We start from the raw sequence: 24,108 nt of genomic DNA, 5'->3' as shown, positions 1-24,108 counted from the left end.
TAGTATTAGGCTAATAACAACAACAAACTTAACACATCAGCGATCTTGTTGTGACACTAAACTCTCCGCTCGGTGGTAAATTGGGTTGATGTCGGTTTTGTTTCATCAATAAATAAGGCAGAATACACAGTGAATCCATTCTTTTTTGTTTATTGCACTTGGTTCTGTCGCAAACAAATCCTGAATGAAATGCATCCTTAGCGAGGCAGTAAAGATGGCGGCGTTCTGTTTTTGTTCAGAGCCTCCAAACTGTGACGCGTCTCTCTTCTGACCAGTCAGTGGTCTGCAATGTTTCACATGACTTTTCTGGTACCACTTCTACCCAATAGGGTCGCTTGGAACCGAGTAGGGTATATCTGCAAAGCCGCAAGCCAACTTTATTATTATGATAAAAAACAGCGGTGACGCGGTATTCAGCCTAACTCTGCGTTGAGCGTGATGCAACAGCGATACCGCGGTAATGCGGTTATCGCGGCAGCTCTACATACAGTGAGGATCAGGGGCGGATTTAGGATTGTAGGAGATCTGGGGCTTAGCCCAGATGGGCCCCCTCTTTTTTTTTGGCAGGCAATGGGTGGTTTGGAGGAGGTCAGGCACGACCCCCTCCACGACAGATTTTTTTTGAATTTAATGAACCTGTACGTGCAATTTCCTGCAATATAGAGCCTTCAATCTTGACCAATAAAGCTGCTCTTTTCACTATAAAACTCAGTTAACCATAACGTAGTTATGGTTAGATTTATATATTGGGGGGGGATATATCATATTTTTCATATAATCAAAAAGTGGTGGAGCAAGATCATACCTTTGCTCCCCCAAGTTCAATAGTGGGAGAGCAGAGATGCTCCGAATGCTCTTATGGCCAGGCGTCTATGATTCACTGATACAAAGTAAAATAGTGCAGTGCAATAAAATAGTTAGTAAAATAGAATAAAATAATGCAATAGTGCATTGCAATAAAATAGTTATCATCGTATTTTTTCAGGAGGCCGGTAAGGAGTGCATTACAGTAGTCGAGTTGGCTTGAGATAAAGGCATGGATCTGGTTTTCAGCGTCCTTTTGATTTATAAATGGCCGTACTTTAGCTATGTTTCTAAGGTGGAAGAATTAAGTTTTTGTCAACTTGTTGATTGTGATTTAAAGCTTAGGTCTGAGTCTACCATAACACCAAGACTTAACTCACTCAAATACAGTTAGCAGCTGGATAGACCACAGATGGAAATTAGCTTCTGCTAAATCTGGTGCAAACATATTTTCATGTAACAATGATGAATTGTAAAAAAAAAAAAAAAAGTGTAATTTTTTTTTTTAATTTTTTTTAAATAGATTCGGGGCTTTTCAGAATACATCCGGGGCTTGAGCCCAGGTAGCCACCCCCTAGCTCCGCCCCTGGCTGAGGATGAGAGGATACATACAGTGAGGATGAGAGGATACATACAGTGAGGATGAGAGGATACATACAGTGAGGATGAGAGGATACATACAGACCCTCCACAGTAGCAGCGTGGAAATATCTAGATCGCAACAGGCTGGAAAATGGCTGCCAGTCAGATCATTAGCTCACAGCTGGCAGAGGAACACTCTTCTCTTCTTCTCTCCTCCCTTCTCCCCTACTCTCCTCTTTTCTCCTCTCCGCTCTTTTCTCCTCTTGTGTGTGTGTGTGTTCCTCTAGAGCAGGGGTCAGCAACCTTTTTGACATGGAGTGCCTGTTTGAAATATAGTTGTAACTAGTGTGCCTCAACAATATTCCATGCATCGTAATTTTTTTCTTCTCATAATCAGGTCTTTTTAATGATAATTTTTACATTATTACATCATTATTGTTATTGTTATTATTAACAATATTATTATGATGGTTGTATCAACCCTAAATCTGAGTTGGGGGGGGGGGGGGATGCAATGCAGACAAACAGCTGCATACAGTGCGACCATTTCACTCACATTTGCCCATTCATTTTTGGACACATCACACATTGGTGTGTGTACTGTACGACGTGCTGTCATAGCTCCACCTACAGGCCTAATGGAGAACACCAGGATGTGAATGGAGGGTGAATGTGAGGTATATCGTGTAAATAAGTTTTGATTGATCGCAAGACTACACTGTAAAAAAAAATATAATAATAAGTTACCAGAACTTAAAAATATTGAGTTCAGTTACTGTGCATTAAGGTTTTCAGTTTTCAATCCATAATAAGTTAACAGAAAAATAAGTACACAACCACATTATTTCAACCTAATAAAACTATGTTTATTGTCATTGTTTTAAGAACACAAGTTGACTTGGTAATACTCACATTTTGAGTAAAAAAATGGCTTTTAACATGTGCAATGTTCAATGAAATAGAAAGATAAATAATACAATTAGTTGATTAATCCCACTGGTCACAATGGAGACCGTAATAATGTTTTTGTTATAAGGCTCTGCAAATGTTACTGAATGATGTAGCAATGTATTTCCAGCTAAATTGAAATAATAAACAAATAAAGGGTCTCAATTAAATATGTGGTAGTAAAAAGAACCTGTGGGAGGATTTCAACAAGATAAATGCGACAACAGTGCAAAATATTTCACTATAATATTTCAAAGCAAATTTTTTTTTTTTTTTTATGCTGCCCCCTGTGCCTATGCAAATGCCCCTGCGTGCCTATGCAGGCACGTGTGCCTAGGGTTGCCTACCCCTGCTCTAGAGTGAGAACACTGTCACTTTGTAACACAATTGTTTTAGTTTATGGCTAAGGTTCATGTTTACTTAGGGGAAATAATGATTTACACAGTGATCCACCGATCATTAGGTACTATTTTCTCTGACATCAGAGCTCTAGACCACACCCAAAAAGTGTGAGGAGGAAAGGGAAGGAGTAAGCACTCCCAGTACAGAGTAGCTAGGGTAACATAGCATTTATAGGTGCTAGGGTAACATAGCATTCAGATAGATATGCTAGCTAGGGTAACATAGCACTCAGATAGAGATGCTAGCTAGGGTAACATAGCACTCAGATAGAGGTGCTAGCTAGAGCAATATAGCATTCAGATAGAGGTACTAGCTAGGGTAACACGTAGAGCTGTCACTTTTCCCCGAAATCAAGTTTGAATGAATTCAAAAGTTATATGGAATTAGTTTGAATTATATTAAACTTGTATGTAATCAGAATCCTCTAAACCCCCCCAAACCCACAACAATCATTGTCATCGGTTTGGAAAGTTGTAACAAGCTAACGTTAGGCACTTCATAATTAGGAACATAGCATTACCCATTTCTGTGTTTAATGTCACAGTTTACTTTATTCTTTCTTCATTTTGGAGGGAATATGACATAAACCTCCTCTACGAGCAAAACACATCCCATCGTGACAGGGAGTGTGGTCGTGAGGTTTAATTATTATCTGCATCTCCCAATAATGCTTGATGGCGTTAGCTGGCTCAGGAAAGTCCAAGGCTTTATCTGTGACCTGCTTCACTAGTCACTGCATAAATGGTTCATGGCCACTAACGTTAGTTGCCATTTGAAAGAGCAACAGGGATCGACAGATACGAATAAAATGCTTTACTATAATGTAGCTACTTCTTACAAAGTCAGCAAACAGCCATGTATTTATCAATGATTTTGCCATTCCTTTATCTCTACATGCATGCAATGTAGCAGCCAGGCAGCGTAAAGTGTTTTCTGCTAGGCTAGGTTGAGTTGGTACAAGGCTATGTTGAGTTGGTACAAGGCTAGGTTGAGTTGATACGAGGCTAGGTTGAGTTGGTACAAGGCTAGGTTGAGTTGGTACAAGGCTAGGTTGAGTTGATACGAGGCTAGGTTGAGTTGGTACAAGGCTAGGTTGAGTTGATACGAGGCTAGGTTGAGTTGATACGAGGCTAGGTTGAGTTGGTACAAGGCTAGGTTGAGTTGGTACAAGGCTAGGTTCAGTTGATACGAGGCTAGGTTGAGTTGGTACAAGGCTAGGTTGAGTTGATACGAGGCTAGGTTGAGTTGGTACAAGGCTATGTTGAGTTGGTACAAGGCTAGGTTGAGTTGGTACAAGGCTAGGTTGAGTTGGTACAAGGCTAGGTTGAGTTGGTACAAGGCTAGGTTGAGTTGATACGAGGCTAGGTTGAGTTGGTACACGGCTAGGTTGAGTTGGTACAAGGCTAGGTTGAGTTGGTACAAGGCTAGGTTGAGTTGGTACAAGGCTAGGTTGAGTTGGTACAAGGCTAGGTTGAGTTGATACGAGGCTAGGTTGAGTTGGTACACGGCTAGGTTGAGTTGATACGAGGCTAGGTTGAGTTGGTACAAGGCTATGTTGAGTTGGTACAAGGCTAGGTTGAGTTGGTACAAGGCTTCACTCATGCTAGTCTCGGATTTTGTTCAATTAGCTAAATAGCCTGCTGTTTACCAAATACATCAGAGCCTTCTGGTGTGCTGACGTTTCAAATGATGTGAGGATGACTCTACATCGCCACACAAGACGAGAGCAGCACCATGTACTTGAAAGAGAGCATACAGCTGTAAAATATACAAAAGACAACAATTTAAAGTAGCCCGTCCCTGTAAAAGTCCATCCCCCCGGAGCTTCAAAAAAAGTATTTGATGACCCTGTTTTGCACCCTCTCCCCCCCCCCCCCCCCCTCCCCTTCTAATAAAAAACAAACAGTCCCTAATGGTCAATTACGGTTAAAAGGTTAGGTTAAGGCTCACGGTTAGGTATTTAGCAGGTAGGGGTTAAAGAATGTCCTGGTCTGTGTGTGTACGTGCGTGTACGTGCGTGTGTGTGTGTGTGTGTGTGTGTGTGTGTGTGTGTCTGTGTGTGTGTTTGTACCCATGCCTGTGTGTATAGATATGCATCTGTCTATTAAGGGTGGGGTTCTGTCTGTGTGCGTGCGTGTCCGTATGTGTGTGTGTGAGTGGTACAGACAGGCAGTAGCAGTGATGACTGCTGTCTTTGTCAGTGTGTCTGTGTATATTTTAAGGCTTCACAATGAATGGTGAATGGGTATGTGTGTGTTGTATGTGTATGTGTGTGTGTGTGCGCAGACATACATCTGTGTGTTTTGGGGGAGGGGTTGTGTATGTGTGTGTGTACTGTGTGTGTATGTGTGTGTAGGGAAAAACACAGAGCATTCATTGAAATCTGCAGAAAGAGACACTGTATGTTCACTACCCTCTCTCCTCTCCTCTCTCCTCCTTTCCTATCTCCTTTCATCTCTCCTTTCCTCTTATTTCCTTCCCTCCTCTAAATTGTTCTTTACATTTTTTGAGGACACAGTTGACTGAACAGCATTTCACAAACTGCAAGATTACAACCAGACAGCCTATTAATACTAGGGATGGGTACCTTTCACATTTGAACCGATACGGGCCGGTACCTGTGAATCGATACCGGTACCCAACGGTACCTTTTTTCGGTACTTTTGTCTCAAAACAGTCAAAAAAAAAAAAAAAAAAAAAAAACTACAATTTCGACAGTTTTCGGCTTGCCATTGCTCCGACTGCTTTGTTGTTGAATGAAGTCAAATCCTAGGTAAGCATATATTGTGCGTGTGAACGTTGACATGAAAAGAAAAAAGGTAAAAAAATATATACAATTATTATAATATTTTTTTCTGTATCTCGAATCGATACTCGGTAGTACCGACGTGTTTCGGTTCGGTACCTCAAAAGTACCGAATTCGGTACCCATCCCTAATTAATACACACACACACACACACACACACACACGCACACACACACGCACGCACGCACACACACACACACACACACACACACACACACACACACACACACACACACACACACACACACACAACACACCTACACAAAGCTTATGTATGTGAAATATGGGGACATTACATACACATACATGCTTACACTACAATAGCTTGTCAAATAAAATCAGGACATCAAAAATTTCTGATTTCGTCTAGAAACTGTCCTGGATTTTCACACAAACAAGGTACACTACACACTCACACACACACACACACTTGTGTTGTAGTCTGTTATACTGTAGTCTGTTGTACTATAGTCTGTTATAATGTAGTCTGTTGGGTTGTAGTCTGTTATACTGTAATATGTTGTACTGTAGTCTGTTATTCTGTAATCTTTAATTTTATATTATATTGAATGCTGCTACGGTCGAGGAACCACAACAAAACAAATGTCACTCTTTTTTGCTGTAAAAGGTACTGAATGATGTGACAATAAAAGGAATCTGAATCTATTCGTACTGTAGTCTGTTATACTGTAGTCTGTTGGGTTGTAGTTAGAGTTGTTCCGATACCGATACTAGTATCGGAAATGTCTCCGATACAGCCTAAAATGCTGGTATCGGTATCGGCGACTACACGTCAAATCTAATTTATCAACAACACGCGGTATCCTCCTACTGAGAGTGAGCATTATAAAACAAACGTGTTTTTAATCGACTGTGAATTAAAGTGTCAATGCTGTTTGTCATTTTAACAGCAGATACTTTCTTAAATGCCATCGTCCCGACAGAGCCGTGTTGACGGGGAGCTCTGATGTGTTCGCTTGCTGGTGTTAGCATTAGCTGAAGAGCTAACCGAAAAGCTAGTTTTAGCTTAACGTTACATTGGAGCTATTCATAATCCAGCAATAATGGTTGCAGACCTGCAAGCAAAGTACAGCAAGTTGGCAGAGGAGTATTCCAGGGTAAATCACTTTTTCACCAGTAACGTTACATTCTTTCCATCTAGCTCACGTTAACGTGGCTAACCTAAGTGTCATCACTGACCGACCTCTCCCACACATGCACGCAATTAATGACATGTTGCGGACAGCCATACCGCCGGTGTCCGCCGGTATGTTTAGCTTTTAGTGCCAAAGGATAAGAGTCTGAGGCGGAGTCTCAAAAGAGAATGTTGAATATTTATTGTGCATTAAAAATCACAACAGAGACTCTGCTACTAGCTAACCTAACCAGAGCTTTCTGTATAGCAAGTGCAACAACGTATAACGTCCGTGTGGAATCAATGTCCCAACAACCTTTCCGTGGGTAAACTCATTGAGCAGTTGTCAATTAATGATACTAATACTAATCTATACAATCACCTGTTGTTGAATAAATACCATTACTTTCTAGTTATTACAAAAAAAACAGTATGTATATATAAAACAGTAGTAAAAAAAAAAATTATTTCGAATTTATATAATATATATATATATATATATATATTTTTTTTTTATGTATGCACTATTGCACTGGTATTGGATCAGTATCGGTATCGGAATCGGATCGGGAAGGAAAAAATGGTATCGGAACATCTCTAGTTGTAGTCTGTTATACTGTAGTCTGTTGTGTTGCAGTCTGTTATATTGTATTCTGTTGGGTTGTAGTCTGTTATACTGTAGTCTGTTGTGTTGCAGTCTGTTATATTGTATTCTGTTGGGTTGTAGTCTGTTATACTGTAATCTGTTGGGTTGTAGTCTGTTGTACTGTAGTATGTTGGGTTGTAGTCTGTTATACTGTAATCTGTTGGGTTGTAGTCTGTTGTACTGTAGTATGTTGGGTTTGTAGTCTGTTGCGTTGTAGTCTGTTGTACTGTAGTCCATTGGGTTTTAGTCTGTTATATTGTATTCTGTTGGGTTGTAGTCTGTTCTACTGTAATCTGTTGGGTTGTAGTCTGTTATACTGTAGTATGTTGGGTTGTAGTCTGTTGTACTGTAGTATGTTGGGTTGTAGTCTGGTATACTGTAATCTGTTATACTGTGTTGGCTCGTAGTTTGTTGTACTGTGTTTTTTGGATTGTAGTCTGTTGTACTGTAGTCTGTTGGGTTGTATGTTGTACTGTAGTCTATTGGGTTGTAGTCTGTTTTACTGTAATATACAACAAGATACAAGAGTTTTATTTGTCACGGCATACAGGTATACAGTGAAATGCGGGGGGTCTTGCCTGCAACGATGTGCATAATACAATAGTAATAATATATAATAAGAATCCAACCAAGAGCGACATTGTGCAATAAACAAGTAAACAAGTAGGGCATATTGGTATCTGTACATGAGTTATTTACAGAGCATGGTAGGACATGCTAGGTCCTGTGGTAGTGCAGTACACTGTTAGCTACGGATGAGGCATTGGGTCTTTATGTACACTGCTATACAATGCTATATTATACAATCTCAAGCTCTACTATACTATTCTTAAAGTGACCTTTCCTTCTGCGTGAGCGTGTGCAGCATGAGTGTGTGTGTGCTCATGTTAAAGTGGCTGCTAGTGTGTGAGCGTGTACAGTGTGTGTGTTGTAGGGCTGACCCCTATTAGTCGATTAGTCGACTAATCGGTCGAAAGGAGCCGTAGTCGACTAACCAACCTCTTAGTCGAATAGTAAAAAAATAAAATAAAATAAAAATTATAAAATTATAAAAATGATAATTTATCATTCTTTCCAAAAGAAAAGAGGCCTAGAAGCTTGGCTAACACTAATGGCACGCATACCAGAGGCTAACTGCATAAGAAAACAGGCACAGAGGCACTGAAAGAGGATTTCACCCATCTAATGAACACACTAGACTAGACAAATATCAAGATGTATCCATCAGTGGACCAATTGCATGCTTTTGCAGAGGACAAGAAGCCTTCAGTCGACTCCTTCAGACATTAAGCACCCCCCACAGCCCAAATGGAATGATACAAAAAAAAAAGTAAAAAAAAAAAATGTATAATATATATATATATTTTTAATTTTTTAAATTTTTTTGTCGACCAATAGTCGACTAACGGGAAATTTTGGCCAATCATAGTCGACCATCCAAATCCATAGTCGGGGACAGCCCTAGTGTGTTGTGTGTGTGCTCATGTGTGCTTGTGCGTGGAGAGTTCAGTGTTCAAGGCTCTGATGGCCTGGGGGAAGAAGCTGAGCCGAAGTCTCTCTGTCCTCGTTACTGGTGTTCGCAGGCGTTTGCCTGACCGCAGCAGCATGAACAGGCTGTTGTTGGGGTGATGAGGGTCTTTCATTATCCTGCAGGCTCTGGATTTGCACCTCTTGTTGTATAGGACCTGCAGGGTTGGTAGTGCAATACCTGTGGTACGCTCGGCTGAGCGCACCACTCTCTGTAGGGCCTTCTTGTCCTGTGCTGTGCTGTTGCCATACCAGGCAGTGATGTTTCCAGTCAAGATGCTCTCTACAGCTCCGGAGTAGAAGGACTGGAGTATCTTCCCAGATACTCTGAACTTCCTTAACTGTCTCAGGTGGTAGAGGCGCTGCTTCGCCTTTTTTACGACTGAGTCTATGTGTGTTGTCCATGTCAGGTCCTCTGAGATGTGGACCCCCAGGTACTTGAAGCTGCTCACCCTGTCCACGGTAGCCCCGTTTATCCTCAGTGGTGTGTGTGTCTCCTGCTGTCTCCTCCTAAAATCCATGATCAGCTCCTTGGTTTTACCAATGTTCAGGAGCAGGCTGTTGTCCTGGCACCAGCGTTCCAGTACCTCAACCTCCTCCCGGTAGGCCTTCTCGTCGTTGTCTGAGATCAGCCCCACCACCACTGTGTCGTCCTCAAACTTCACTATGGAGTTGGAGCTGAACTTGGCCACACAGTCGTGTGTGTATAGTGAGTACAGCAGGGGGCTCAGAACACAGCCCTGGGGGGACCCGATGCTCAGGGTGATGGTGTTGGAGGTCTGACCCCCCACCCTGACCGCCTGGGGCCTTTCGCTCAGAAAGTCCAGTATCCAGGCGCTCAGAGCGGAGCTCAGACCCAGCTCGATCAGCTTGTCCACCAGTCTGGTGGGGACTATGGTGTTGAACGCTGAGCTGTAGTCAATGAACAACAGTCTCACATAGCCCCCCTTCTGGCGGTCCAGGTGAGAGAGTGTGCTGTGCAGTACTTGGGAGACCGCATCATCAGTGGACCTGTTTGGCCTGTATGCAAATTGCATAGGGTCCATATCACTGGGGAGGGAGGCACAAATGTGATCCTTGACCAGCCTCTCGAAACATTTCATGGCCACAGAGGTGAGTGTCACCGGTCTGTAGTCATTGAGACCTGTTGGGGAGGGTTTCTTTGGTACAGGGATGATGGTAGACATCTTGAAGCAGGCAGGGACCACTGACTCCGCCAGGGATAGATTAAATATGGCTGTGAACACAGGGGCTAGCTGGTTAGCACAGGACTTAAGTATGCATTCCATCTGGGCCAGCAGCTTTTCTGGTGTTCACCTGCATAAATGCTCTTCTCACACTGTGTACCGACAATGAGAGAGCGTCCCCGCCCCCCCGCGGATGCCCCCCCCCCCTCCACAACAGCCGGCGTGCCAGTGACGTCTCTAGCCTTTGAGCTAGCGGCGCCACTGTTTGCACCAAACCGCGCGTAGAAGGTGTTGAGCTGGTCCGCGAGAGAGGCGTCGTCGCTCCCCATTGAGGGGGCGCTGACTTTGTAGTCAGTTATCGTCCTCAGTCCCCGCCATAAGCCTCTTGTGTCATTCTGTGCCATTTGTGTCTCCATTTTGTCAGCATACGTCCGCTTTGCAAGTTTAACAGCCTTGCGCAGAGTATAGACTGTAGCCTTATACTCCTCCATGTTTCCTGACTCTCTGCCCAGGTTGTAGGCAGTGGTGCGAGATTTCAGAGCTGCTCTGATAGTACTGTCCACCCACGGTTTCTGGTTTGGGAAGACCCGCACCTTTTTTGTGGGGACAATACTGTCTGCAAGTGATGTTATGAAGCTCACGACCGTGTCTGCGAACTCGCTGACGTCACTGGCGCTTCCTTGAAACATCCCCCAGTAGGGCTGGGCGATATGGCCTAAATATGATATCACGATATTTTCTGACCTTTCGGCGATACACGATACGCATCACAATGTTTTTCTTTTTTTCCCCAAACAATTCATTATGAGGCTTACCAAGACAGTATTTGAGTTTGCAAGCTAACATTAAAAACAAAATAAAATACCCATGCATTTAGCATTTTTATATTATATATTAGATTTAGATTATTGGATTATTAGATTATATATTGCATATATTTAGCAATGAGATATTATATGATTTAGATATGAAATATGATGAATTGAAAATGGGGGACCCTGATGTAAACAAGACGAAAGTCTTTCTCTGGTCTGCATCCTCCAGTCCACTGTTGTTGTGTTGAGCTGTACTGTATTCAGTGTCGGCGCCATGGGGGGGCATTCGCGGGCCATGCCCCCCCAGATGGGGCACTGTGCCCCTCCAACCGGCATGGTCAATTATTATAAAAAAATAAAATAATTAAACATAATTTTTTTTTATTATAGTAAAAGTCAGATGTTTTCCTTTATAAATAGGCTATTTAGCCTATTATTAAACGAAATTAAACAAAAAAAGTCTTAAAGGAAGTGTATGTTTGATCTCACGCCACGGCTCACACACGCGTTATTATTGGTCACGTTGAGTTGACGGGTAGGGCGTGACTGCATTTGAATTGATTTTGATATGGGTAGGGAGTGACTTGAGTGAGGTCAGTGAGCGCGAAAGTCAAAGATAGAGTCAGACTCAGGTAAAATATAATAATCACTTCTTGGAGACGGACATACAAATAAAATGGATATACGAAAATGGTTGGCTGGGGCAGGCGCACCTAAGGCTTCTTCACGGCAATACCGGCAAGGAGATTTCGACACTTGTCAACACAGACCAGCTACGAAGGAACAGGTACTACTTCTCGGCTCTCGTGGATGTTGTCGGGTTTCTGGTAGAAAACCAGTTGCCTTTACGTGGAAACCTAGATGCTTTTGGTGACATGTCTGAGGGGGGAAGTGGTCTTTTCCTGTCCTTATTGGACTACACAATTAAAAAGAACCCAGAATTGGCTGACATAGTGAAAACTATCCCTCGAAACGCCACATACACTTGTCATGACATGCAAAATGAACTTATAAGTACACTTAGCAGTGTGGTGACTGAGGCTATAGTGGAAGAAGTAGGCGACTCGCATTACACATTAAAAGTGGACGGAACACGCTGAGCTTAGCTGAGCTAAAGAATGCTGGTTTGGAATGAATGAATGAATGAATGAATGAATGAAAACTTTATTTAACAGATTGCAGAATGGGTACAATACAGTACGGCTCAATACATACAATTGTTAAGGGGATGCAGACCTGAGAAAGACATTTGTCTTGTTTCCATCAGGGTCCCCCATTTTCAATTCATATAGACATTTATGACATACACAACATACATGACATTTATGGCATAGGGACATATAGGTATTTAGTACTGATACATTTGTGACATAGGCGGTATTCAAATATACAGTACTGTTACCCCTAGATCCTGACAGAGTATATACATATGATGGGGAGGGGACTGTACATTAGGAGGGGGTGGGTGGGTGGGAGGGAAATATACATACGGCGGGGAGGGAATATATACATGCGGTGGGGAGGAGACTGTCTATTAGGAGGTGGTGGGGGTTTTGGGCATTTACGGTGGCCAGTTTCGAATTGCAGCCTCCCGTAGGTGCTCTTTAAGAGCGGTTTTGAATGTGGGCAGGGATTCACATTCCTTTACAGCTTTGGGTAGGGCGTTCCACATTGTTGTGGCATAATTGCGAAACGTGTTTAGTCCCTTGTTTGAGCCGAATCTGGGTTTCACATGATTTGTTGAGCTTCCTCTGGTGTAGTGGTTGTGGTATTCACTGACCTTTGGGAAGTATTTTGACATGTACATGGGCACCCCGGTCGTATAGTGTATCTTGTAGACCAGGCCCATTGCAAGTTGCTGTACTCTGTCGTCTACTCTAAGCCATCCTAGGTTGGCAAAGTGGGCAGGGGTGAGGTGGGTTCTGGGGTTCAGGTCAAGCAGTAGTCTGACCAGTTTGTTTTGTGATGTTTGTAATTTTGTTTTAAGCGCCTTTGAGGTGCTTTGGTACCATGAGGTGCACGCATAGTCATAGTACCCTTGAATGAGTGCTCCTGCCAGAGTCTTCAGGGTATTCTTGTTTACCAGAAAGGAGATCCGGTACAAGAATCTAGTTCGTTGGTTGACTTTTTTTATTACATTGGATGCCATTTTGTCACAGGAAAGATTTGCCTCTAGGATGGAACCCAGGTAGGTAATTTCGTCTTTCCTTGTGACAATATTGTCACCCACTGTAACTGAGAATCCGTCGGTCTTGCTGAGTTTGTTATTTGAACCGAAGAGAATGGACTCTGTTTTGCCCATGTGTAATGATAGTTTGTTATCAGCGAGCCATATGCAGATTTTGCCTAGTTCCGTGCTGAGGGTTTTTTCAACCTGCAATTTGTTCTTGTCAGAGACCAGCAGGGCTGAGTCGTCCGCAAACAGGAACAAATTGCAGTCACAGGCTGACGACATGTCATTTGCATAAATTAGGAAGAGTAGCGGTCCTAGTATGCTTCCTTGTGGAACACCACAGCTCACTGTGAGGGGGGGGGATAGAGTACCGTTTACCTCTACCATCTGTTCTCTCCCCTCTAGGTAGGATTGCATCCAGCTCACTGATAGGCTATCAAAACCAATTGCTTTTAGCTTGTCCATTAGAATGGAGTGATTGACAGTGTCGAAGGCCTTTTGTAGGTCCAGCATGACCATGCCGCAGTATTTGCCCGCGTCCACCTCTTGTTTGATGTGGTCGTTCAAATAGAGGAGGCATGTGTCAGTGGAGTGGGACGTTCTGAAGCCAGATTGGAATTCGTAGATTAGGTTTTTTTCCGCCAGGTACTTTTCGACCTGTTCGTAGACTATTTTCTCCATGACTTTCGAGATGGAGGTAAGAATAGAAACAGGGCGGTAGTTGCCTGGGTCTAATTTGCTGCCCTTTTTGTGTAGAGGGGTCACTCTCGCAAGTCCTTGGGGACGTGCCCCTGTCTTATAGAGAGGTTTATTATGTGTGTGATGACTCGTCAAAGATTCTCAGCCAGGTGTATAATAATACGAAAACGAAATACGTGATCTTTCACTTTGTGTGTGTGCGCAAGACGCCAGTGTGTTTGTGACGTGACGTGCGAGAGAGAAAGAGAGAGAGAGAGAGAGAGAGAGAGAGAGAGAGAGAGAGACTGTCTTATCTCTTATGCCTGCAGTGCGCTCATGTTTTGAAATGCGTGTTGGTTTGCGGGAAATGCGTTTTCTGAAGCGTATATTTTATGCCCCCCCAAAATTACCATATGCCCCCCTGATAAATTCGTTCTGACGTCGACACTGACTGTATTGTACCAATTCTGCAATCTGTTAATAACGTTTTCATTCATTCAGACGGCAAACAGAATAATTTTGATTGACAGTCGAGTCTGCCAATTACGTCACACCGCTTGCACCCGCCCTGCTGTTCTTAGCACCAATCGGCAAGCGCGTATACATTTTTTACTTCCGCTATATCCGCCATTGATTTTGACGAGAGCGCAATGACAACAACAACGCGGGCCGACATTTAGCTTTTAGCTCCGCAGGATGACTAAACGAGGCATAATGATTTTACTGCAACGAATGTTATAATAAAAGCCTTTCCATACATCTGTCTGATTGAAAACTTTATGAACAGACCGCAGAATGGGCACAACTGAGTCAGCACGGGCTGAGATATGAACGACTAATGCTTGCTATCTATCTAGGTCGACCTCGGACGTTGCTATGTAAATACGCTGATGTTATTGAACGTGTAACTATATAACGTTAATGCCACAAAACGAATGCCTTTGTTATCATAAGTAGTAACTTTGATGCAGTAGTGTGTGTGTGGGGCGACGCTGTTCAAAAGTTTGAACGTGTGGACCAGATTGATGTGACACAATCCTCTTGGGCAAAACATCACGATATCCACGATACGTTTAAAAAGTGTATCGTTAATAAACTGTACCCGATATTTATATAATATCGTCATATCGCCCAGCCCTATCCCCCAGTCTACGTCCTCGAGAGCGTCCTGAAGCGTGGCCTCTGATTGGTCGGACCATCTTTTTGCCTCACGTGACACGACGGCGTCACGTGATCTCTGTCTGTAAGCAGGGATCAGGTAAATGGAGTCATGATCGGACGTGCTAGTAGCCCCCGCTAATGGCGGAGCCGGTACAGCGTTGTAGCCGGCTCTGAACGGGGTGTAGCAGTGGTCGAGCGTGTTTCCCCCTCTGGTGGAGCAGACGATGTGCTGAAAGAAGGATGGCATCACTTTTTTCAGATTTGCCTGGTTGAAATCGCCGGCTATGTTATGTTATATGTTGGGTTGTAGTCTATTGCAGGGGTTCCCAAACTTTTCAGGCCGGGACCCAGAAAATAAGGCGTCAGAGAGCGGCCCAATGCACATCGTCAGGCTTTTTTTTCTTCTTTTTTTGCCAGGCGACCGATTTTTTTGCCAAATATCACTTCAATCCTATTAAGTTAGTTCAAGTTAGTTATTCATTTATATGTGCTATTTATGAGAGGGCTAACTTGTTGCAAAATAATAATGATAATAATAATAGCCTCATTAAAATACTATTGTTGCTTCGATTGTTTTCAGCGTTTTATGTGCATAATCTGTTATTTAGTTTGAAATGTTTGTTGAAATAAGTAGATTTTTCGTTTTTGTTTATTTATTAAGTTAATATAAAACCATATAGTCACATTTTAGAATACAATAGAATAGAATTTTAGAATACAACTAGAAACACTGTCCTGGCCTGCTTCTAAGTTCAGTGGCCTGACAAAAAAAAATTATATATATATATATATATATTTTTTTTTTTATTTTTTTTTAATCATCTCACAGCCCTCCCGTGGCTGCTCGCGGCCCACCTTTGGGTCGCGACCCCGACTTTGGGAACCACTGGTCTATTGTACTGTAGTCTGTTGGGTTGTAGTCTGTTGTAATATAGTCTGTTGTAATATAGTCTGTTGGGTTGTAGTCTGTTGTAATATAGTCTGTTGGGTTGTAGTCTGTTGTAGTCTGTTGGGTTGTAGTCTGTTGTAGTCTGTTGGGTTGTAGTCTGTTGTAATATAGTCTGTTGGGTTGTAGTCTGTTGTACTGTAGTCTGTTGGGTTGTAGTATGTTGTACTGTAGTCTGTTAGTGTTGGGTTGTAGTCCATTGCATGCTGCAGCAGACTATTGGAATCAGCTAAGACTGTTAGACACACATGCACACACACACGCACACACACACACACACACACACACACACACACACACACACACACACACACACACACACACACACACACACACACACACACACACACACACACACACACACACACACACACACACACACACACACACACACACACACACACACACACACACACACACACACACACACACACACACACACACACAGAGGCTGTATTCATGCAGCCTGCGGCTGGACCAGATATTCTACATACTGTCTGTCACAAGGCTCTCTCTCTCTCTCTCACACACACACACACACACACACACACACACACACACACACACACACACACACACACACACACACACACACACACACACACACACACACACACACACACACACACACACACACACACACACACACACACACACACACACACACACACACACACACCTCTCTTTGACACACATAAACATAGATACAGCTGGAGAGAGAGGGGCGGAAGAAGGAGAAGTAGAGAGAGAGGAAAGAGGAAAATAAAAGAATGTTGCAGGAGAACTGCAGATGTGCAGGATGTTGGAGTGAGAGACAGACAGACAGACAGACAGACAGACAGACAGACAGACAGACAGACAGACAGACAGAAAGACACAGACAGACAGAGAGCTAGAGGTCAATATTCCTCTATAGTATTCTACACAGTACAGTACAGTGTACTATGTAGTATCACATGCTTTCATATAATTGTAGATTTGTAGTACCAGTATAGCATAATATATTTCAGTATATTAGCATCTTGGTAGTAATAGCGTAGTATAATACTGTATATGTATATTCATATAGTAGTTGTGTAGTATAGAATTGTATAGTATATTAGTAGTAGTACTACTAGTACTTCAAATTATATGTAGTTAGGGGCGGCTGATTGGCGCAGTGGGCAAGACGCTCGCCTCTAACGCAGGAGACGCTGGGTTCGAGCCCAGCTCTCGGCGTTGCTACCGGCTGGCCGGTCGTTCATACTAACACAGTTGGCAAGTGTTAGAGGGTGGGACAAAGCCGGTGGGTAGGGATTTGACGTTGTGGACAGCGACTCCTACAGGTTGGTTTGGTGACGCCGGTGCGACGGAAGCAGGAAGTGACGGGGGCAGCGTGAGCCTCCCACACGTTACTCCTCGCCACTGAGAGTTCGAGCTGCTGCAGTGAAAAGATGCGACAGGCTGCCTCCTCGTGTACCGGAGGGGACGCGTCTATGCCTTCTACAGCGCTGTTCGGTTTCCGCGTTGCCGTTTTGCGCTCTGATTGGCCGAGCGCGCGCATGCACATGAGCCGCGCCGCTTTCGCCAGTGGGGAGAGGGGTGCCTCGCCAGCGGGGAGAGGGGCGCCGCGAGCGGCATCGCTGCCCTCATCAACGACCCTCCGTGCTCTGGCTTTCAACAGCGGGGAGAGTATTATGGGGCTTATGCCGCGAAGCAGTAACACACATAGTTGCAATGCATCTGTCAGTCGTACTTAACTATGTGTTCACAGTTTAGGGCTGGGCGATATGGCCAAAAACTTTATCGCGATAAAATTATAAAATTATTTTCATATAACTCGATATCGATAATTATCGTCGATATCATTTCTGTCAAGTTTAATTAACTTCTTATGCCCGGCGCCGATGGACGGGCTATTAATAGACTTGTTTTGCTGCTGCGAATGTCTCGAGTTGATGTCGTCATCAGTCCGCGTATGTTCTTCTACGCACCAGTGCATAGATTATTATATTCCACCAGGGGGCAACCTACCGCCACTTATAAGAATGGAACTAACAGTTAGCCAGAGCAAGCGGTGTATCCCATGACAATGTACTAACTATCACCCTAAAATACTCTGTTCCGCCCCAATACATTGCAACGACGTCCACCGCATACCCCACACTACTCTAACCGTGGCTTCAGAATTCATGCCACACACCCACTCCGCACGTAAACTATAAAATAGCGGCGTGCAAGCTAATGATCCTAGCCAGCCTTGTTTCCAATGTACTAACTATCACCCTAAAATACTCCGTTCCGCCCCAATACATTGCAACAACGTCCACCGCATACCCCACACTACTCTAACCGTGGCCTCAGAATTCACGCCACACACCCACTCCGCACGTAAACTATAAAATAGCGGCGTGCAAGCTAATGATCCTAGCCAGCCTTGTTTACTACTAGAGTCCTACCTCTCTACCCAGAGGTGCACCGCGGGTCTCCTTCTCTGTCGGCCATCTCCTTCACTGATTGGTTGTTGGTGCGTGTGCTCATATCCAAGCTTGGAAAATCGATATATCGAAACTTTGCGACCACGTTTCATGTTTATTTCGAGGAAATAATTTATCGCGATAGTTATCGTTATCGTTTTATCGCCCAGCCCTTGTGTTACTACTTCGCGGCATAAGCCCCATAATACTCTCCCCGCTGTTGAAAGCCGGAGCACGGAGGGTCGTTGATGAGCGCAGCGATGCTGCTCACGGCGCCCCTCTCCCCGCTGGCGAAAGCCTTATCGCAGCACGGCTGAGGGGCGGCGATGAAGCCTGAGTCGCGCGATTTTTTATTGGTTTGTCATGACAAACCAATTACATAATCCAACATATGTGTAAAGAAACAACATATTCCAGTTAACGGTATATTTTTTTAATGATTGCTTACGGTATAAATTAGGTTAACTGGAGCTTAGTATTGCTGCCTGGCGCGCGACTCAGGCTTCATCGCCGCCCCTCAGCCGTGCTGCGATAAGGCTTTCGCCAGCGGGGAGAGGGGCGCCGTGAGCGGCATCGCTGCGCTCATCAACGACCCTCCGTGCTCCGGCTTTCGACAGCGGGGAGAGTATTATGGGGCTTATGCCGCGAAGCAGTAACACAACAGTGAACACATAGTTAAGTACGACTGACAGATGCATTGCAACTATGTGTGTTACTGCTTCGCGGCATAAGCCCCATAATACTCTCCCCGCTGTTGAAAGCCGGAGCACGGAGGGTCGTTGATGAGCGCAGCGTTGCCACTCGCGGCGCCCCTCTCCCCGCTGGCGAGGCGCCCCTCTCCCCGCGGCGCGGCTCATGCGCACACGCGCGCTCGGCCAATCAGAGCGCAAAACGGCAATGCGGAAACCGAACAGCATTGTAGAAGGCATAGACGCGGAGGGGACACATGATGCAAGGCTTCTGTCCTCACTACAACCGACCAGTGGGAGGCATAGTCTAGCAACGTTCAAGACAGGGGAGGGAAGAATTGGATATACGAAATTGGGATGGGAGAAAAATTTAAAATGGGGAGAAAAAGTAAAAAAAAGTAAAAAAATATTATATGTAGTAGGACTTGTTATATCTTACCAGCTGTAACTATGATAAGTTATGTTCTGTCTCATGGAATATTAGACCATTCAACTCAACACACCACATATTGATTAGAGAGAGAGAGAGAGAGAGAGAGAGAGAGAGAGAGAGAGAGAGAGAGAGAGAGAGAGAGAGAGAGAGAGAGAGAGAGAGAGAGAGAGAGAGAGAGAGAGAGAGAGAGAGAGAGAGAGAGAGCTAACCACTAAATACTTGGCCTCCAACTTCTCTCTCCAAATATCTTCACACCAAATAAGGTCTTATACCCAACCAACAGAATGATAATAGCAGCTGTGTGTGTGTGTGTGTTTGTGTGTGTGTGTGTGTGTGCATATCTGTTGTAATAGGTAGCAAGGCAGTGTGATTTAGTTCTATCGCTGTTGTAATAGGTAGCTAGCCAGATAATGTGATTTAGTTCTATCCCTTTTGTAATAGGTAGCCAGACAGTGTGATTTAGGCCTAGTTATATATTTGTTGTAATAGGTAGCCAGACAGTGTGATTTAGTTCTATCTCTGTTGTAATAGGTAGCCAGACAGTGTGATTTAGTTATATCTCTGTTGTAATAGGTAGCAAAGCCAGTGTGATTTAGTTATATCTTTTTTGTAATAGGTAGCCAGACAGTGTGGTTTAGTTCTATCTCTGTTGTAATAGGTAGTCAGACAGTGTGATTTAGTTATATATCGGCTGTAATAGGTAGTCAGACAGTGTGATTTAGTTATATATCTGCTGTAATAGGTAGCCAGACAGTGTGGCTTAGTTCTATCTCTGCTGTAATAGGTAGTCAGACAGTGTGATTTAGTTATATATCCGCTGTAATAGGTAGTCAGACAGTGTGATTTAGTTATATATCCGCTGTAATAGGTAGCCAGACAGTGTGGCTTAGTTCTATCTCTGCTGTAATACTGTAGGTAGTCAGACAGTGTGATTTAGTTCTATCTCTGCTGTAATAGGTAGTCAGACAGTGTGATTTAGTTATATATCCGCTGTAATAGGTAGTCAGACAGTGTGATTTAGTTATATATCCGCTGTAATAGGTACACAGTAAATTTTGCAGAGTAAATTTTACTCAGACTGAGTAAATTTTACTCAAACTGAGTAACATTTTACTCAAACTGAGTAAAATGTACTTAGTTTGAGTCAAATTTACTCTGCGAAATTTACTGTGTAGCCAGACAGTGTGGCTTAGTTCTATCTCTGCTGTAATACTGTAGGTAGTCAGACAGTGTGATTTAGTTATATCTCTGCTGTAATGGGTAGCCAGACAGTGTGACATGGAACTCCCTAGCTATTTCTGTCACCAGCTTTGGGAAAATAATCAGACAATGGACAAAGTGAACACATATTTCAAATATAAAAAAAATTATAATAAACTAATATTTCAAACTTTTTGACTATGAGGGTAAGCTAAGCTAGGCTAACGATTTGGCAAGTTTTTACATACAATTGAGAAAATATTTTATTTACAATATTGATATTGACATTTCTGATTCACTAATGACGTGAATTACGTCCATTGAGTTCTCAGTGAGGACATTGCCTTCTTCCAGCATTGTTGCCTCTGAATCCTACGAATGTTGATTTGATCTGTGGATTCAATAAAGTATTTAAAATGTGTGTGTGTGTTCAGATGTCTCAGGGAAATCTGACTCTGTTGCCCAGAGTTCATCTTTATCTTCATCGTCGTCGTTGGCAACAGTGGTACCGGAGCCCCCCCCTCCAGGAGGCCACGCCCACTCCCGCCCCTCTCCCCCGAGGAACCACATTACAGTAGCTAAGAAACAGCAGTGGGCCAAGCAGGCCTCCATAGGCAGGGATGCCTCAGCCCACAGGCCTTCTGACTGGGACAGTTTGTCTGGAAAGACCCAGGCTGCTGCAGGCCCTTCCTGGAGCCAACGACTGGCTGGAGATCAGGTACATTTAAAAGAAAAAGCTGTCTTGTCTCCTACCTCCATATTCTACAGTTAGACACCCCTCTGATCCTTCTTTGTTGTTCTGCTACTAATGACTCCTCCTTGTTTCTGCCCTTGACAGTCTGACTCCTCCTTGTTGTTGTTGTTCCTAACAGTCTGACTCCTCCTTGTTTCTGCCCTGACAGTCTGACTCCTCCTTGTTGTTGTTGTTCCTAACAGTCTGACTCCTCCTTGTTGTTGTTGTTCCTAACAGTCTGACTCCTCCTTGTTGTTGTTGCTCCTAACAGTCTGACTCCTCCTTGTTGTTGCTCCTAACAGTCTGACTCCTCCTTGTTGTTGCTTCTAACAGTCTGACTCCTCCTTGTTGTTGTTGCTCCTAACAGTCTGACTCCTCCTTGTTGTTGCTCCTAACAGTCTGACTCCTCCTTGTTGTTGCTCCTAACAGTCTGACTCCTCCTTGTTGTTGCTCTTAACAGTCTGACTCCTCCTTGTTGTTGCTCCTAACAGTCTGACTCCTCCTTGTTGTTGTTGCTCCTGACAGTCTGACTCCTCCTTGTTGTTGTTGTTCCTAACAGTCTGACTCCTCCTTGTTGTTGCTCCTAACAGTCTGACTCCTCCTTGTTGTTGTTGCGTCTAACAGTCTGACTCCTCCTTGTTGTTGTTGCTCCTAACAGTCTGACTCCTCCTTGTTGTTGCTCCTGACAGTCTGACTCCTCCTTGTTGTTGCTCCTAACAGTCTGACTCCTCCTTGTTGTTGTTGCTCCTAACAGTCTGACTCCTCCTTGTTGTTGCGTCTAACAGTCTGACTCCTCCTTGTTGTTGCTCCTGACAGTCTGACTCCTCCTTGCTGTTGCTCCTAACAGTCTGACTCCTCCTTGTTGTTGCTCCTAACAGTCTGACTCCTCCTTGTTGTTGCGTCTAACAGTCTGACTCCTCCTTGTTGTTGCTCCTGACAGTCTGACTCCTCCTTGCTGTTGCTCCTAACAGTCTGACTCCTCCTTGTTGTTGTTGCTCCTAACAGTCTGACTCCTCCTTGTTGTTGCTCCTGACAGTCTGACTCCTCCTTGCTGTTGCTCCTAACAGTCTGACTCTTCCTTGTTTTTCTCTCTGTCTCTCCAAAACTAAAAGAGAAACGTTAATTAAGAACCAACCTAGGATGATTAACCCCTTGGATCAAATCTGAGGTCACAAGTTTTGGGGTTATCATAGATTCAGAACTGAACTTCAACTCCCATATAAACAAAGTGACCAAAACATTGTTCTTTCATCTCAGAAACATAGCAATGGTACGACCATTTATAAATCAAAACGATGCTGAGAAGCTATGCATGCATGCCATAGTTTGCATTCATATCTAGCTGGTTAGACTACTGTAATGCACTTTTCACAGGTCTCCGTAAGAAAACCACAGAGAAACTTCAGCTCATCCAAAACTCTGCAGCCTGACTGCTAACCAAAACCAAAAAGAGAGAGAACGTTCGTCCAGTCTTAGCTATATTACACTGGCTTCCTGTAAAGTTTAAACGTTTAAAATTTACTTCACGGTCCTTCTTCTTACATTCATTCAAACCTTTATTTATTCTCGAAAGCACAATTGAGGTCACCCTAGGGCCAAAGCCCTAATGGACGCTGCGATCATCAGCTGCTGGACTAGAGGCTCCCAGAAACAGTCAAAAGAAGATCGGTGATGTAGCTTTTGTCAACTACGCCCCAAAACTATGGAACAAAATGCCCAAAAACATCAGGAAAGCCAACTCGCTAAATATCTTTAAAATATAGGCATTTAAATGAGATATCAGGGAGGCCAACTCCTCAAATGTAAATATTTTGGATAACTTTAATGCAGTTAAATAGTGCTGCCTAGACTCATTACATGAACGCTGTGATTATTGTATTGTAAATGAGGGCTATTTTATTTTATTTTATTGATTTATTGTACTGTAAATGAGAGTACTGTAGATGAGAACTATTTTATTGCACTGCACTATTGCATCATTTTACTCTGTCTATTCTATTTTACAAAATTTTTTTATTGCACTGCACTATTGCATCATTTTACTCTGTCTAGTCTATTTTACTCTTTTATTACTGTCTATTTTAAAATGGCCATAGAATCAGACCGTAAACAAAGAGGCCTATTAAGATGTTAGATCCTAATATGAAAAACAATGTGATTTAATGCTCCATGCCTTACCTTTACCTTGTCTATTTTGCTGCTATCTATTTTATGCTCGTTTTATACTTATTTTATGTCTGCACTTTATGCATTGCTCTTGATCTGCCCAATTTCTGTATTTTTTTATTTTTCGTGTTTCCAATTCTCCCCCCCCCTGTCTTGAACGTTGCTCGACTATGCCCCCCACTGGTCGGTTGTAGGGAGGATAGAAGCCTTGCATCACGTGTCCCCTCCGGTACACGAGGAGGCAGCCTGTCACATCTTTTCACCTGCCAGCGCGGACTCTCAGTGGCGAGGTGTAACGCATGGGAGGCTCACATTGCCCCCGCTACTTCCTGTCTCTGCTGTGCAGGCATCCCCCAACCGACCTGTAGGAGTCGCTGTCCACAACGTCCAAATCCCCACCCATCGACTTCCACCCGCTAACTCTGCCAATGAGTTAGTATGACGGCTGGCCCAAGCCGGAGGCAATGCTGACGCCCGGATTCGAGACCGGAGTCTCTTGCATTGGTGACGAGCGCAATCTCCGCTGCGCCACCCAGCCGCCCTTTCTCGTATCATTGTTATGCCGATGATACTCAACTCTTCCTCTCCTTCCCCCCCTCAGATATCCACGTCTCTGAGCG

The 24,108-nt window shown here is 43.7% G+C and overlaps 1 protein-coding gene across 1 annotated transcript in view; it reads left to right on the top strand.

The window, feature by feature from the left end:
• The window catches only part of syde1 (synapse defective Rho GTPase homolog 1), a 106,592-nt gene that overhangs the window by 10,135 nt on the left and 72,349 nt on the right, over nt 1-24,108 (top strand). Inside the window, 1 exon segment of the mRNA XM_084323240.1 lies at nt 21,024-21,307. Within this exon segment, the coding sequence (XP_084179366.1) occupies nt 21,024-21,307 (284 nt within the window).

Source organism: Notolepis coatsorum (genome assembly GCF_963971535.1).
Source record: "Notolepis coatsorum genome assembly, chromosome: 10".
NCBI lineage: Eukaryota > Metazoa > Chordata > Actinopteri > Aulopiformes > Paralepididae > Notolepis > Notolepis coatsorum.
Note: the sequence above shows the minus strand (reverse complement) of the source record. Positions and strands in the feature narration are given on the sequence as shown.